Source organism: Scardinius erythrophthalmus (assembly GCF_964197995.2).
Source record: "Scardinius erythrophthalmus genome assembly, chromosome: 15".
Classification (NCBI taxonomy): Eukaryota; Metazoa; Chordata; class Actinopteri; order Cypriniformes; family Leuciscidae; genus Scardinius; species Scardinius erythrophthalmus.
In genome coordinates this window covers 18478632-18493060 of record NC_138235.1, presented here as the reverse complement: position 1 = coordinate 18493060, position 14429 = coordinate 18478632, and the positions used below count along the sequence as shown (strand labels likewise).

The following is a 14429-nucleotide window of genomic DNA, read 5'->3' as shown; positions in this document are numbered from 1 at the left end:
GAGTCAAAATAAAAAATGACGTCACTTCAATAACATGAAACCTGCATGTCACATGACTGAACATGTTGAAGTCTTCACACAAAAACTTGATTTGGAAGGAATTAACAACTTAAATTTCACTCTGTTCATCATACTAAACGATTCCCTGCACCTGAATATGCCTGAATATGAACTATATGGTAGGCGAAAAATATTATGTAAGCCAAATAGTATGTCTGAATTCACAGTACTCAAAATAGCAGGGAAAAAGTACCTGGACGACCTTCTGAAGTGTGTATTCACTGGACACTTTACTATCCCATGAGGGCATGAGAGGAGGTGTGAATGTCAGTGAAGCGACGCAACAGATGGAGGTCACAAGACATTCAAGTCAAGTCAACTTTATTTATATAGCGCTTTATACAATACAGGTTGTTTCAAAGCAGCTTTACAGTGATAACAGCTGAAGTCAGTTCAGTGTTGATTCAGTTCCATTGTAAAGATCATCAGTTATTAAATTATTTCATTTCATCTATAAAGCAGTTCTGCAAAAAATGATGTCATCGTCCAGCTTAGTTCAGTTCTCATAAACAGCGTCAGTACAGTCAGATCAATAATATTGCTGTCAACATGGCGGATGTAGTACGTCTGGTCTGAATTGCATTCTATGCACATTTATACTATATAGAATGTACGTTTTTAACGTTTGTGAAGCAAGTGTCAAAACAAATGTAGTACCTACTATACATATGTGTATTCAGACGCAGCTAGTTTATAAATTCAGAAGACTACAGTTGTATGATGTACATTTACGCTACATTTATTTCCTTTTTGGAACTGTTGGACCCCATTGACTATTCAGTGTATGAACATAAAGACATACCTCAAACATCTTCTTTTGTGCTCCACAGAGGAAAGAAACATTTGCAACAACAAGAGGGTGAGTCTATGATGACTGAATTTTCCTTCCTGGGGGAACTATGCCTTTAAGAAACTGTCATGATTTTGATTAATTGTCCAGCCGTACCAAGAACAGTTGCCTGAAGCCCCCAGAGTTTGCAGACAAATCACCACTTCCCACATAACATTCCCACAGTTGAATGACACTTTAAAATGACTTGTATCTGCAGGAAAAGCTAGGATAAAGCCCGAACCGTAATACGGTTACAGTAATCCTTACCTGTGACCAGCAGTCTTCCCGTAGTGCTGGCCGCACCAAACTGGTTTCTAGCCAAGCATGCATAGTTTCCCCCGTCCATCTTGGTCACATTTGTAATTCTAAGCGTTCCATCAGGGAGAAAAGTTATCCTAAAGGAGAGAACCACAATCCTCTCAAATCAAATTGAAACTTGGTTAACTCATAATGGAGCTACATTCCCGAGTACAAATGTGTTTTATCTTTCGGGAACAGTAGAAATGTGTTAAAAAGAACATAATGTGTTTCTTTTGATTGGCACATAAATCTTTGTACAGTACATCGGACACTCTCCATGTCTCTGTGCGTGCAGCTGCCCGAGAGCCGATGAAGCTGAAGAAAGTGCGCTCACACGAAACAGTCATTCAAACGTAAAGCCGACAAGCTATAACAGCGGGCTGCGTCGCTCAATCTACCACCCCATTATTTGAATCAGATTTCTTTCCGACCCTTCATGACCATTTCTACAGTTTGAACATTCTCTTAATCTTAAAAAATACAAACCTTATTTTCCTCATGTGCACGTTAAGTGCCTATCATTTGAAGTGCTTGCTATTTACCTGTAACTGCCATCTGTGAACTGCATATAACAACTGTAGTTTATATCTAGACATTAATATTTACATTTAAATATTTTCAATGATTTCAAGGTATACTTTTTGGGGGATGTGCAGTATATCTAGAGCTTCGCCTGATGCACAAGTCTCTTATGCTCTTCAAGGCTGCATTTATCTGATTAAATATACACTGTTTTCAATTTTAATCATTTTAAAATTTAATTTATTCCTGTGATGTTAAAGCTGAGCTCATTACTCCAGTCTTCAGTGTCACATGATCCTTCAGAAATCATTCTAATATGATGATTATGCTGCTCAAGAGACATTTCTTATTATTATCAATGTTGAAAGCAGTTGTGCGGCTTAATATTTTTGTGGAAACTGTGATACAGTTTTTTCTTTGATGTTTGATGGGAAGTTTTTCCCTGGCAATGCGCTTACAGTTAAATTGGACTGCGGATGTCTTACCAAACGCTCTCAAAACAAACTACTGTGGCTTAATGCAAATCTATTGTTTTCCCACAACATTTCTCCACCCTTGACAGGATTCGCCCCATACTATTTAATCCAACTTCATTATAAAAAGAGCCAAGCTTGCGATCCGCTGTGCTTCCTCAAGTGGCCTCCTACCAGGAATCATTTCACCCTTGACAGACTCAACCCAAAATGACGAGCGACCTCCTGCCGGCCAGGCCTAATGACCTGCTTCATAATTCATGAGTGTTATGGTCAGTGAGCTACCACAATTGGCAATGCAGCTTCCTTTTGATAACTGTTAAGTTGCAGCCTGTGCACAGAAAGTGTGAACATAGCAGGGCTCCTGGGGTGAAGCCTTGTATGAATAGATGGTTAGGAGGAAGGGATATGGAGGAATTAAGGACAAGAAAAGGGAGAGAAAGATTGCATCCGTACCTCTCAGTGCTCTGCAGCGGTTCATTGCCTTTCCTCCACAGGCTGGCTGCTGTGGGAAAGGCCTGCGGTCTGCACTCCATGGTGACTGTGCTGCCCGTCTTGGCTTTAAGCAGAGCTCTGAGGGGGCTTCTGGAAAAGTCTGGGGGCGAGGCTGTGGAAAAACACAGGGCAAAGAGTCAAACTGCCGCCTCAGGCACGGATGTCCTGCGCACATAACTGTTAATGGACAGCAGGGCCGAAATCAGTGTTGTGTCTGTGTGTGTGTGTGAGTATGTGTGTGCTCTGCTGATCTAAGACCACCTTAGCATTTTCTCTTAAAGAAACAGTTAATTGGAAATTCTGGAGGGACTTCGCTTGCTCGCTCTCTGTGTTGTTTTAGCGATTCAGTAGGAATTATGCAAATCAGGTAAGGAAATTAGGGATGAATGCAATTTGCACGGTGCAGTCTCCCATCATGCTGTGCTTCTGAGCGCTAGGTTTTGCAAGATGCAGTCGACAATTCTTTATTGGAATAGTCCCAAATTTTTTTTAAATCTTACTTTTGGGATACAATATTTCCCATTATTTGACCTTTTCTTAGGATAAACCATGCACTTTATTTCGCATTAATGTGTTTTATGAAATGGTATATAATTATTGTGTATAATACATATGTAATCTGGGCTTTAAATTGATCAAAAGTGAAAGATAGTTACAAAAGATTTCTATTTCAAATAAATGCTGTCCCAAATAATTCTTAAGCAGATAATGTTATTAGCTGTTTAACAATCATCAATATTTATTTTTAACATATATACATTTTTAACATTGATAATAAAAAAATGTTACTTGAGCACCAAATCAGCATATTAGAATGAAAATGCAGCTTTGCCATCACAGAAATAAATTACATTTTTAAATATATTCAAATAGAAAACAGATATTTTAAACTGTAATAATATTTTGCAATTTTACCGTTTTTTTTTTTTTACTGTATAAATGCAGCCTCGGTGAACTTCCTTCAAAAACATTAAAAACAAATCTACTGACCCCAAAGTGTTAAATGTAATAAATAATAATAATATTTCCTTGTATGAAAAATAACTTTTAAAAGCTTTTCTTTGTCTTAGGGTGTATTCACACCAGGAAAGTCCACTTGCTTTGGTCCGGCCCAAATAAAATGTATTTTTTTTTAGTTTGTTGTGGTTCGCTTTCACGCTGCCCTTTTTGCAAGTGAACCAAAATTTGTAAACAAAACCACACGTGTGCTAAGGCCATCCATTCATTGGACAGAAATTCCAACCGTACCAGAGTTGGTTTGGAACCGGACCGAGACCACCTCTTCAGCTGGGTTTCGGTACGGTTGTTTGGTCCGCACCCGAGTGCGATTGCTGTATTTACACCTGCCCAAAAGATCCGCACCAAGGGGGGAAACGAACTTGAGTTCGATTCAATCGAACCAAACAAGACAGGAGTGAATGCACCCTTCATTTCTGAGTGTACTATCACTTTCAAAATGGATTGGTTTGTTATAAAACCCATTTAAACAAGGGATGCCATCAATCCATGCTGATATTTCACAGACAGCTGACACCAGTGTTGATATGAGTTATCCAGCTTTTAAAGTAGCCCTTATAGTCATTTTCCGAAAGCGATGACGTAACACTAAGAGACCAGCACTAATTGGGTCTAATGTATCTCCTCTGCCGAGAAGCAGCGTTTATCCAATGCTGTGAATGGGAAGCCGCTCATGCGCTGTCATAGCGAACACGCTGTGCCCTAAAGCATTGTTAAATAGCATCTCTATTACCTAATTAGCCCGTGGAGGGTTGCTGGCACCTCCACAAATATCATTAGAGAAGGCCAGTGAAGGAATTGGCTGCAGTCAGAAAGCAGAGGTGTCCTTACTGACCTCTAGCCACTTTCCACCATCTCTCTCTCTCCCAGTGTCTGTATATGAGCTGATGACAAAGATCTTTCTCTGGTCTTTGTCACTGTCTACTTGAATGTTTTTCCACTAGTGAACCCCTCAGTCGTGGCTTTGTCATGTTGTCAACAGAGCGGCCACAGATTCCTCATCTCCCACCAGCCAATCAATAGTGGATTAACATTACTAAAAAGTCACAGTGCCACGCCACTCCACTCTAAATGCTGCTAAATCAATGCTCTTATGGGAAACGTTGAAAAGAGGGCAGCTCCTTGGTGTGCGAGTCCATTTCAAGAGTTTATTTGCCTGTAAAGACCTCAGAGCAGCTCCTGTGTTCTTATACAGTATTTCTAATGAACCGTATTGCAGTTTGAACTTTTTTTTTCTTTCTGTTTTTTTTTTTTTTTTTTTTTTTTGCAAACTACTCTAGTCACTTCTTTGTAGTGCCAATTGAACCAGGGACTCAGAGCTACATAAAAAAAGTTCTGATTGAAAGTCTGCTCACAATAAAAAACAAAACTCAAGTACATTGTAGAAACATTTCTTTTGTTAAACTCTAGTCTTATTTTGCTCCATCTAAGCTAATCTTAAAGGGCCATGAAACATTTTTTGAACTGATATGTACAGGCTGCACATAACTAAAAACACTAAAGGCACTCATAAATTTGATCAGTATGTGGAAATTGGTTATTTTTGCGCTTTTCGCTCTTCCTGGTTGACACATCTGAGGTAGAAGTGTGCATCCGGAGTGTGTGATTGGCTGCCGGGGCTGGAGAGGCACGATTCAACGCCATCTGGTTCTCTGCATTTATTCATGAAAAGGAACTCTTTTAACTCAATCACTGCGCTGTATTACGCATGAGATCGCATTACAGTGGGGAATTCAAACTTCATTTCAGCGTTGTTCCTTCAACTCTGCATGTTCAGCGTTGCGTTCGGACACATGTTTCCTCAGCACAGTAACACAAAAGTGTTGTTTCATTTTCCCCACAATGCGATGAAAATGTGAATAACAGTCATGATAAGGGAAAGGAGTAACAGTCATGATAAAATAAAATACAATTTTAATCTTGTTAATATTTTTCCACCTTTGAATTTTTTTCATATTTCACCAACTGCCTTGTCTAGATATTAAAATAACACAATCTTTATAGCAGCATATCTGCCACATTTTAATTTGTTCTATCTACTCTAGTCTTAAATGGGTAACCAACACGTAAATAAAATTTAGAAATAGTTTTTATAATTTTTTTTAGGGGCTGATTTAATTTGTTGCAAGGTAAAAGAAAGTTGCTTCTGAAGTCTTTATTTTTTTGCAAATGAGAAATGTATGGCATATACATTGTCTTGAAAAAAATGTATTTAAGGGGAAATGAACAGCAGTCATGATAAAAATAAATAACAACAAACTTATATAATTATTTTATATATATAAATGATTTGATTTTAGTTGTGGTTTCTAGAACGATTTTAAACGTTGTACTGCAACGTTCACCAACTGCAACCAAAAAGCAATGTTTTGAAATGTAAAAACGTTTTGTGTTTGCTGGGATGGAGCGGCAAAGTGAACAAAGGCGCAAGATAATTGGAAATGAGGAAGTACAGGAGGCTCTCTTACCTAACACCACCAGCTCGGCACCAAAATAAATGATTCCGTGTTTGTTCTCGGCGACACACTGATACATGCCAGCGTCTGAGAGGTTTACAGAGCTGATTGTCAGGGCTCCGTTCTCTATCTGTATCCTGTCCTGTGACACAGAAGTGCAGCAATGAAAAGCATTTAAAAATAGCCGTGCATTCAACTGAAGTAGTTTAGCCATTATATGATCAATAAAACTGGATCATTGCACTGTCAACCCAGATCTTTTTACGACTACAACACTATTGCTCCTTGCGCTGCTTGAGTTTTACCTCGCCTGCCAGCAGTTCTCCATTCTTCAGCCAGCTGTATGAAGGCTTGGGCTTGCCATTGGCCTTACACTCCCAAAACAATCTCTCATCAATTGACAAAGCGTTGTCTCGCATCGTCTGAACCCACTGAGGTTTTGCTGAAAAAGAAAAGAAAAAAAGGTACATTTTATTGCATATTTATACTATATATAAACACTTTTTTTTTTTATTAAAGTCTCTTCTGCTCACCAAGGCAACAATTATCTGATCAAAATAGAGTAATATTGTGAAATATGATCACAAATTTAAATGTATTTTATTCATATGATGGTAAAGCTGAATTTTCAGCATCATTACTCCAGTCTTCAGCGTCACATGATCCTTCAGAAATCGGTCTAATATGCTGATTTGATGCTCAAGAAACTTTTTTTTATTATTATCAATGTTGAAAACAGCTGAAACTGATACATTTTCTTTCAGGATTCTCTGACAAATAGAAAGTTCAAAAGACCATTGAACTTTAGCATTTACTTGAAATATTTGTAACATTATACATCTCTTTACTGTCTCTTTCATCAATATAATGCATTCTTGCTGAATAAAGTAAAAAGAAAAAAAACCTTAATGACACCCAACTTTTAAACTGTAATGTATGAACTCAACAGTCTTAACTGATAGGTTAATTAAATTAAAAAAATTCGACAGTAATTCTAGTTGACGTCTGAAGAAAACATACTAGTAATAAAAAAAAAAAACATTCTGCTTTGTCTATCTTTAAAATATATCTGCCAAGCTTAAAGGGGGGTGAAATGCTATTTCATGCATACTGAGTTTTTTACACTGTTAAAGAGTTGGATTCCCATGCTAAACATGGACAAAGTTTCACAAATTAAATTGTACGTTTGAAGGAGTATTTCTGTGCCAAAAATTGTCCTTCTGGTTTGTCACAAGTTTCGGAAAGTTTTTTTCGAGTATGGGCATGTGTGACGTCAGATGTAGCGGAATTTCCTTATACGAGTCCTAAGGGCACTTCTTAGTTAGCGCGGGCGCGCGCGCACTCATACACCAGAGCAAGAGAGCGAAAGCAGTACGACATCAAAGCGCTCTGCTCGGCTTTTGGGAAGTCAATGTCACCAAAGAAGTGGGTTTTTGGTTGCCAGGGCAAGACAACCCTGCACAGATTCCCAAAGAACCCAGCGTTAAGGGAAGAGTGGATGGAGTTTGTTTTTCCTGAGCATCAACGGAGGTTGTGCAAGACTGTTTGTTCCCTGCATTTCGACGATGATCGTTTTACAAACAAAGCCCAGATCGACGGATTTGCAGATCGTCTAATGCTTAAGGATCGAGCAGTCGCAATGATAAAGGTTCGCGGTCGTGGTTGGAACCGCAGGCGGTGAGTAAAACTGTTGAACAAATGTCTCTGTGTGTTGTTAGCTCGGCGCGTTAGCACAGCTTTAGCTCCGCCCACACGGCCCGTCTCCAGCCGCTCGTTTTTTTCCGGAAAGACTCGGTACAGCCTATCTTTCTTTTATAAATATAATAAAACTAAAGACTTTTTGGAGATATGAAGGATGCAATACTACTCTATAGGTACTCAAGATTAACATGAGATTGAGTGAAAATGAGCATTTCACCCCCCCTTTAATAAAAACAATTGTTAAGGCAAGCACTGTTTAAATTGCTCAAGTTTTCTTATTTATATATATAGAGACAATACTATCATCATATAAGAGACTTAGGGTTGTGCTGTTTTGATCCAGCAACTACCTAAATATACAATGATTTCAGAGTTTAGCCTTACTGAGGCATGGGCACTCTTTTATCTGATTAACTGAAAGCACAACATGTCAATAATTACTTGATCTATCGGTCTTCCTGCCAATGGAAAAGGTGACCGGTTTCCATTCACGCCGCCAGTTCTGTCTGAGTTCATGATTGAACCATCACACGGTTCTATAATGTGACACTCTCCTCATGTTCTGCGTAGTAGATTCCCACCAATCACACAAGGCCCATGTAAGCGTGCCTATAGATTAATCATCAATCACTATTCCTGCTAACAACGCTTGCAGGTTTTGTGGCAACTAAGCACTTAATTGATCGATCGAAGTCGCGTAGTGATTGTCTCATCAGGAAAACTGATCAGCTCTGGTTTTCAAGAAGTAATTAAACCAAAGCATCTATGAAACGCACGAGTTAACCCTGCAACTGTTACCAATTCCTTTTTTTCCGAGCGTTGGCCTTTTTCAAAGAGTCTGCATTATACAAGGACGCTTGCACTCTGAAAGCACAGGGAAGAAAAGCTTTCATGTTTTGTGTCGTTCGTGGAGGCCAGGTCTTTTCAGTAGGAGGTCGGAGTTGCACCTGCCCCTCTAACCTTCTCAATAAGTCTTATATAAACCTTGAACTCGCATTTACGATAACATTTCATCTGGAAGCTGAACTTAGAAATGGTGTGTACACAGATGTGAATGAAAATAACACCTTTGAAATCCCATCTGTCCAGTGCAATAGACCTATGCTTGGGCTTGAGTTTTGTTTGTATTGTATTTCACTAATAGGTTTTTCCATCTTTGAATATATATCCATTTTATTTGAATCAATAACCCACCACATGTGAAAAGTTCCCAAGATATCGAATAGCCGTTCTGCTATCAATTATCACGGGAATTATTTGCTGTTTTCATCTTGCTATTCAATCGCCAGCCACTGCACACTAATTCTGCGTGTATCTGGTGATCTCCACATCATTAGGAAGAGGCCTGTTCTTCTTGTTGTGTCGATGGAAAATGGCAGGCCCAATGGAGGTAATAATTCTCATATGCTTGTTTCTAGAGCCTAATAATCCTTTCATTTCTCATCTCCAAAAATGGGTCCATGAGTGCCTGAGATCCAGACAGACCTATAATTTGTCCATGTTGAACCGATATATCATTGAAACAGATTTTGGTGTTAGATTTGGAAATTAAGCTTGATCTTATAAAACTAAGGCAAAATAATGAATAAATTGCAGAGTAAAATGGCTTGATAATTAGAGCTGACCTAATTGCAGCGTCTGAATTGATAATAACGAGTACCGTTATTAACTAAAATATAATGATAATGAATAACACACCAGAGGTGAGATAATGAGTTATTCATGCATGTTTGCAATCTATCTATCTATCTATCTATCTATCTATCTATCTATCTATCTATCTATCTATCTATCTATCTATCTATCTATCTATCTATCTATCTATCTATCTATCTATCTATCTATCTATCTATCTATCTATCTATCTATCTATCTATCTATCTATCTATCTCATCCATTCATCCATCCATCCATCCATCCATCCATCCATCCATCCATCCATCCATCCATCCATCTGATTTGGCTCTATTAAACGGTAACTCTTGCCATTCGACACCTTTCTGAATCAACAAAAGTGTCTCAAATTATAGCATTTAGCACTGCTGAGTCTTGGCACAACGCAACATTACCCTGCCAAATCCATTACGTGAGCTCAGTTTATTTTGATCCTTACCGTGCGGTTATGGAAAATATAAGAAAGTCCAGACAGGGCAGAAAGTAATCAGAAAGAAATTCAATGCAATTGTGAAGTGACTGAACTGGCAGGGTTCCTCATAGTAAACGCTGGCAAGAATTTGAATGGTTGTGACAACAATAATAAACATTAAGTGTTTTAAATTTTTAGCAAGAATTAATTTTAACGACAGAAGAAACAATATGGCAGAGACAACAGGTTCTGTAACTCCTACTAATATCCAGCCAATGTGTAACAGTACTAGGTAACAATAAATTGGATTAGTACAATGGATAAAACAACCAAACCGTGTGTAGTGCAACATCACCATAGACACACTACTGTATGCTGTATATTTATTGCAATATATTTTCAGTCTGTATTTACAATATATTCTTAGCAACTCATTGCCATTCTTTCAGTCATTTCTACAGTAATATTTGCACAACCATAATGATCCCATTTACGTCATTATACCACAATGGAGTGGTATTGTTGTGTCATGGCAGAAAATTACCTAGCTTGCTTCAAACTATTCAAAAAATTCTGAATACATTATATTAATTGCAAGAAATTGCGGCTACACTTTATTTTAAGGTGACGTAGTTACATTGTACTAACTCATATAAATACTGAGTAATATGAATTAACTACATTCAGACAGCACCATAGTGTCGGCCTAGATCCGGGCCACATCTGGTACAACGCACTATGGTGCTGTCTGGGATGTACTTACTATAGAGTTACGATTAGGGTTTGGTTTAGGGTTAGTTACTTGTAATTATGCATCACTTGTATAAATCTTATAGCAAAAAATGATCAAACAACATGCACTAAATATACAGTAAAAATACTATGAGTGAAATAATCATACCGTGGAAAGACAGTCGTCCTTGCACAGTGTTTTTTCCCATCTTGTTCTCTGCCACACATTCATAGCCTCCGGCGTCCTCCTGCTGGAAACTGGGAATCTCCAGAACTACATTTGAGTTCTTCATCTTCACCTTGCTGGGAAACGGCACTCCATTCGCTCTCCTCCACGTTATCTCTGGAACTGGGCTGAACGTATGAGAAACTATGGTGAGTAATCTTGCAATAGCAAAAGAGAAAAATGAAAAAGCTACATAGAGCAGGAAAAAAAAAAGAGATAGGGAAACAGAAAAGATGAAGATAAAGAATGGGTATTTTGTATAATTTCATTATTTTGTAGATTACTGTCGTTCCTACTCATATCTCAGCTCTAACATACTAAATGAGAAACATTTCCTCATAAGACACCATCTCATTTCTTTTTGCAAGGAAAACGTATATGGCTCATCCACTAATGGGATCAATTGAGACAGAAAAATTGCCTCAAGGCAAAAACTAGACTGTTATACGGTATTTCCCAAACAGACTTTGACAAGCATGTTTAAAAGGTGGCGAGAAGAGGTGGAAAAGGGCCAAGTTGAAAAACACATTAAGCTCAATGACAGAGTACCATTAAAAGTCGGGCATCAGTAACTACAAAAGGGTGCAGAATTCCACTTACTTCCCCAAAGCAAAACACTCCAGTGTCACAACTGATCCCTTTGCAGCCGGAACCAAGTCAGAGAAATGAACCTCTATTTTTGGCTCATATTCACCCATTACGCCTATGAGGGAAAAAACAGTGTTATTTTTCTATTCATAATTCATTCACTTATTATGTATAATAATAGAGACTATTGTATATTTTATGATAAATACAAAACAGTGTTAGTAGGTGAACGGCTTCTTCTCCCGAGAACAAGCGTCTAAAACAAAGGCAACAAATAATTCATACCAATCTGGAGTCTGACACTACGCAGAGAGGTGTGGTGTTTGCTGCAGATTTTACAGTGTCTGTAAATATTTTATATAGCCATTGTTTATGTTTACTTTTATGACAAAGTATGTTTAGGACTGTGAAAGCATTTCTTGGAGAGTAAACTGGGCCGTTCATGAAACTACGGCTGCTAAAAAATGCTAATTTACACTGTGTTGTTATGTAAAAAAATAAATAAATCTTTGCATGCTGTCAAGTCGACACCAAAGAAAGTGTTTTCTGTGTTGCTATCAAATCCTAAGCAATATAAATTAGTGTCTAAATAAGTCTAAAGATGCATTTCTGTTTTTGTTGATTTAAATGCTATTTTCAAATACACTTTACATTTCAGTTTAGTTTTAGTTAGTTCATATTTTCTGTAATTATAGAATCAGCTGAAGAATCAACAGATTTTGACAGATTTTAGGCAGCTGACAAGGAAAAATATAACTTTAAGAGCCCTCTACAAATTCCTGCCAGGTAAAACATTTACTATGATGTAATAATTACTGTATGGTTATATGTATCTATGAAGACCTCCGATGCAAAAGCCTCTAAAAGCCACCTCTGTCAAAAATGAGATAAGAATACTGAGTGAATGCTCTCCGCACATAGTATACGTTCATCAAATACTTTCACTTCAAACTCACTAAATCCCAGCCTCAGCCCATTCAGAAATGCCGGTACTTGAGTAGAAACCTATACATAGGAGTCTGATAAAAATGTTAATATTAAACAAAAACTTTAGACGGACTTAGAGGCTTTTGCATCTGAAGTCTTCATATACTTTTTCTTTAGTTTTAGTCAGGGGGTGGGGAGTTCATCAATGCTTTGAAGTCAAGCTAATTGAATCAGTCAAATCTAGCATGAAACCAAATGAAATCCCACTGCTGTAAATTACCCTGCTACTCTATTTATTAAAAAAACAACAACATTTGTATATTCCACCATGGGAATTAAACCCATGTCCAAAAAAATAAAGCTTTAATGAAGTTTTAATTTATATAATTTTTGCTTGATACATCATACATACATAAGGCATGTTATTTATTACATTTTGTATACGGGGTGGAAGATGGAGTTGGGGTGACCTCTTAAGTGCTCTGACACAGTTCAAACAAACCGGATGCCAACTGCATCAACATGTCAATCAAACCATTTAGAGCTGATGTTATGATTCAGCTTCTGCCCACTGAAAAACCGTTGATATTTACCATCCGTTCGTAGTACCAGAGGGGTCGGGGAGCTGAGGACTTTGCCTTTAGTGATGCGGTTTACCACCACGCACGTGTAGTTACCCACATCCGAAGGCTCCACTTTGGCGATGTAAAGGTTTCCCGTCTCCTGAGAGACAAAGCGACGATTGTCTTGCTGAACAAAGTAAGGGTACTCGTTAAAGACCCATGCAAATGAGAGATCTGGAAAGGAGATGGGACACAGACCATACATAATCAAAAACAAAATGAACTAAGCTTGCCAAACACTCTTGGGAACTTAAATGAGAAATTATTTTTACTTTTTGGTATTATCATTGGGGCACCAATCCTACTTTTCTCTCCAAGTAGCACTTAAGAAATCTTACCCAGGTGCATCCAAAATTATCATAGGGTATGAGAAGCCTAAGCTATGTTAAAGCCTATGCTTTATATATATATATATATATATACACAGTTGTGGTCAGAATTATTGGCACCCCTGGTAAATATGATCAAAGATGGCTGTAAAAATAAATCTGCATTGTTTATCCTTTTGATCTTTCATTCAAAAAAATCACAAAACTCTAACCTTTCATAGAAGTAAAAGAATTGAAAGTGTGTGGGGGGAGGGGGATACTTGTTATTCTCCAAAACACGTTGGCCACAATTATTGGCACCCCTAGAATTTTTTATGAGTAAACTATCTCTAAAGTATGTTTTCATGAATATTTAAATGTTTTATCACACTAGGGTGACTAAAGATGAAATTGTCTAGCTATAAACTTTAAATATGAGGAAACTCAAAGGCAAAATTCCCTTAATCATCCATCACAATGAGTAAAACCAAAGAATATAGTTCTGATATGCAGCAAAAGAGTGTTGAGCATCACAAAATGTAAGAAAATAGCTAAAACATTGAAAATCCCCATTTCCACCATCAGGGCAAAAATTAAGAAGTTCCAATTAACTTAAGATGTTATGAATCTGCCTGGAAGAGGACGTGTGTCTATATTGTCTTAATGCACGGTGAGGAGTTTGAGTGGCCATAGACTCTCCAATGATCACAGATGGAGAATAGCAGAGATAAGTTGAGTCTTGGGGTCAAAAAGCCTTAGAAACAATCAAACAACCCCAACATCAGCACATGTTTTTTGAGAGGGTTTCAAGAAAAATCCTCCTTGCTCATCCAAAAACAAACTCCAGCATATTCAGCTGTCAGACACGACTGGAACTTCAAATGGGATGAGGTTCCATGGTCAGATGAGACAAAAAAAAAAAAGAGCTTTTTGGCAGCAAACCCACCAGATGGGTTTGGTGCAAACAGGGATAAAAAGTACCCCATGCCCACGGTTAAATATACCGCTGGATCTTTAATGCTGTGGGCCCATTTTTTGCTGGAGGTCCTGGACATCTTGTTCAGATACATGGTATCATGGATT

General features: G+C 37.9%; 1 protein-coding gene across 1 annotated transcript in view; it reads right to left on the bottom strand.

Moving 5' to 3' along the window:
• cntn3a.2 (contactin 3a, tandem duplicate 2) overlaps positions 1 to 14429 on the bottom strand; it is a gene marked incomplete at its 3' end in the record, with an annotated part of 79151 nt that overhangs the window by 21445 nt on the left and 43277 nt on the right. Inside the window, exons 6-12 of the mRNA XM_081386350.1 lie at positions 13009 to 13212; positions 11501 to 11603; positions 10844 to 11028; positions 6461 to 6597; positions 6168 to 6297; positions 2644 to 2794; positions 1160 to 1287 (exon numbers count right to left, since the gene is read on the bottom strand). Coding sequence (XP_081242476.1) covers positions 1160 to 1287; positions 2644 to 2794; positions 6168 to 6297; positions 6461 to 6597; positions 10844 to 11028; positions 11501 to 11603; positions 13009 to 13212 — 1038 coding nt within the window. The remainder of the gene's footprint in view (positions 1 to 1159; positions 1288 to 2643; positions 2795 to 6167; positions 6298 to 6460; positions 6598 to 10843; positions 11029 to 11500; positions 11604 to 13008; positions 13213 to 14429) is intronic.